The 1,864-nt window shown below is 60.4% G+C and overlaps 1 protein-coding gene across 1 annotated transcript in view; it reads right to left on the bottom strand.

Moving 5' to 3' along the window:
* The window catches only part of LOC106815947 (cytospin-A-like), a 4,363-nt gene extending 2,645 nt beyond the window's left edge, over positions 1–1,718 (bottom strand). The window contains exons 1-3 of the mRNA XM_014820484.1: positions 1,509–1,718; positions 614–904; positions 297–420 (exon numbers count right to left, since the gene is read on the bottom strand). Coding sequence (XP_014675970.1) covers positions 297–420; positions 614–904; positions 1,509–1,663 — 570 coding nt within the window. The 5' untranslated portion in view covers positions 1,664–1,718. The remainder of the gene's footprint in view (positions 1–296; positions 421–613; positions 905–1,508) is intronic.
* Positions 1,719–1,864: the final 146 nt, after the last annotated feature.

Below are 1,864 nucleotides of genomic sequence, written 5' to 3'. Positions count from 1 at the left end.
ACCACACACCACCACACAGCATACCTACCACACACCACCACACAGCATACCTAGCACACAGCATACCCACCACACACCACCACATACCACCACACAGCATACCTACAACACACCACCACATACCACCACACAGCATACCTACCACACACCACCACACACCACCACACAGCATACCTATCACAACGTCCACTCCGTGCATCATGGAAGACACAGATCATGTGCCTGGGGGGGGGGGGGAGGGGATATGAGGTGAGACGGGTGGGGGTGGGGGCGGCGATACATGGGGGCGGACTTACCGCGTAGCTAGTTGTGATCTTCTGACACCACTTCAGCAGAGCGTTTCTCTTCGAGCCGCCCCCCTGCTCCTTGACCAGCGCTGTGAGAGGGTCCGTCAACGGATCCTTCTTATCGACGTTGTCGCTGCGAACAGACGGTGGGAAGAACACGTTAGTTAAGCTAGTCGCACGCACGCACGCACGCACGCACGCACGCACGCACGCGCGCACGCACACACACACTACGTACGTGATTTATGTCAATAACACTCTAATGACCTCTCTCTCCCCTCCTCCTCCCTCTCCCCCCCTCCTTCCTCCCCTCCTTCCTCTCTCACCTGCAGTTGCTGTTGCGTCGTACAGAACTCTGCTTCGTCGCGAGGATCGAGATCGGTCTCGGCTTCTCCCCGACGCCGGGGGAGGGCGCCGGCTTCTCCCCCTCCTTCTCGATGGTCGTCGTCAGCTTCACGTCGGAGGCGATGACGGGGGAGGGGCGCGGGGCGCGGTTGGTCACGCCCTCCGTGTAGGAGTTACGCTGCGTCAGCACGCTGCGCGGCGGCGGAGGCTGCGGCGCCCCCTGCTGCTGCTGGGATGCGGTCGCCCGCGGCGACGAGTCCGTCTGCTTCTGCCTGCGTGCGCGGCGCGCGCGAGAGGAAACGAGAGAGTTACGGTCGGGCGGGCGGGCGGTCGCGGGAACCTTGGTTCGGTCGCTGGATCGCTTTGATGTCGGAGTCGCGTCGGCGCTGTGTGTGCATGGTGTGTGTGCTGTGTGCTTGGCATGGCGTGCGTATTTTTGTAATGTATGTTCATGTTTGTGGCGGTCCTGTGTGCATGGCGTGTGTGTGTGTGGGAGGGGGGGGGCATGCGTGCGCGTGTTTGTATGTATGTTTCAGTTTGTGTGTGTGCATGGTGTGGGGGGGGGTGCGTGCGTGCATGCATGCGTTTCAGTTTGTGTATGTTTCAGTTTGTGTGTGTGTGTGCGTGTGTTTGTGCATGCGTGCGTGCGTGCGTGTGGGTGTACATATGCGTTTTTGTGCACTGAAAGCTTCCTAGAGATTACATTCGGGTTACCACTCGGTTAAGGCTATTAGAGCCACGATAACGCTAGGAACACGAATCAGGGCTACTGATGATACAACGCGACAGCACCCAGGGAGTCATGACAACACCCATGGTTCGTCTGCACCGGTGTCGTCGTCGCTGCGTTGCCTAGCGACCACCGCCGCCGCTCACCTCAACACGGGCGGGTTGATGAAGATGTCCGACAGGTCGCTGGTGTCGTCGCGGCCCGGCTGCGTCATCGTCGCCGCGTGCGGGGGTGTCGTCGTCGTCGTGGTTGCCATCGACGACGACGACGACGACAGCGTTGGAACGGCGCTCGTTGACATGCTGCGTGTCGGCAGACCTGCGGCAGCGAAGACGCGTGCGTTACAGACGACGCTCCAGGTGGCGGCAGCACCGGTGCGGGGCATCGCATCGGAGGGTGTGAGGCGTGAGAGATCGGAGAAGAAACTTCCTCTCTATCTCTCTCTCTCTCTCTCCCGCTCTCTCTCTCTCTCTCTCTCTCTCTCTCTCTCTCTCTCTCTCTC

The sequence above is a fragment of the Priapulus caudatus genome, unplaced genomic scaffold, assembly GCF_000485595.1.
Source record: "Priapulus caudatus unplaced genomic scaffold, Priapulus_caudatus-5.0.1 Scaffold1245, whole genome shotgun sequence".
Classification (NCBI taxonomy): domain Eukaryota; kingdom Metazoa; phylum Priapulida; class Priapulimorpha; order Priapulimorphida; family Priapulidae; genus Priapulus; species Priapulus caudatus.
The sequence above is the reverse complement of the archived record's forward strand: the minus strand, read 5'-3'. Positions and strand labels throughout refer to the sequence as shown.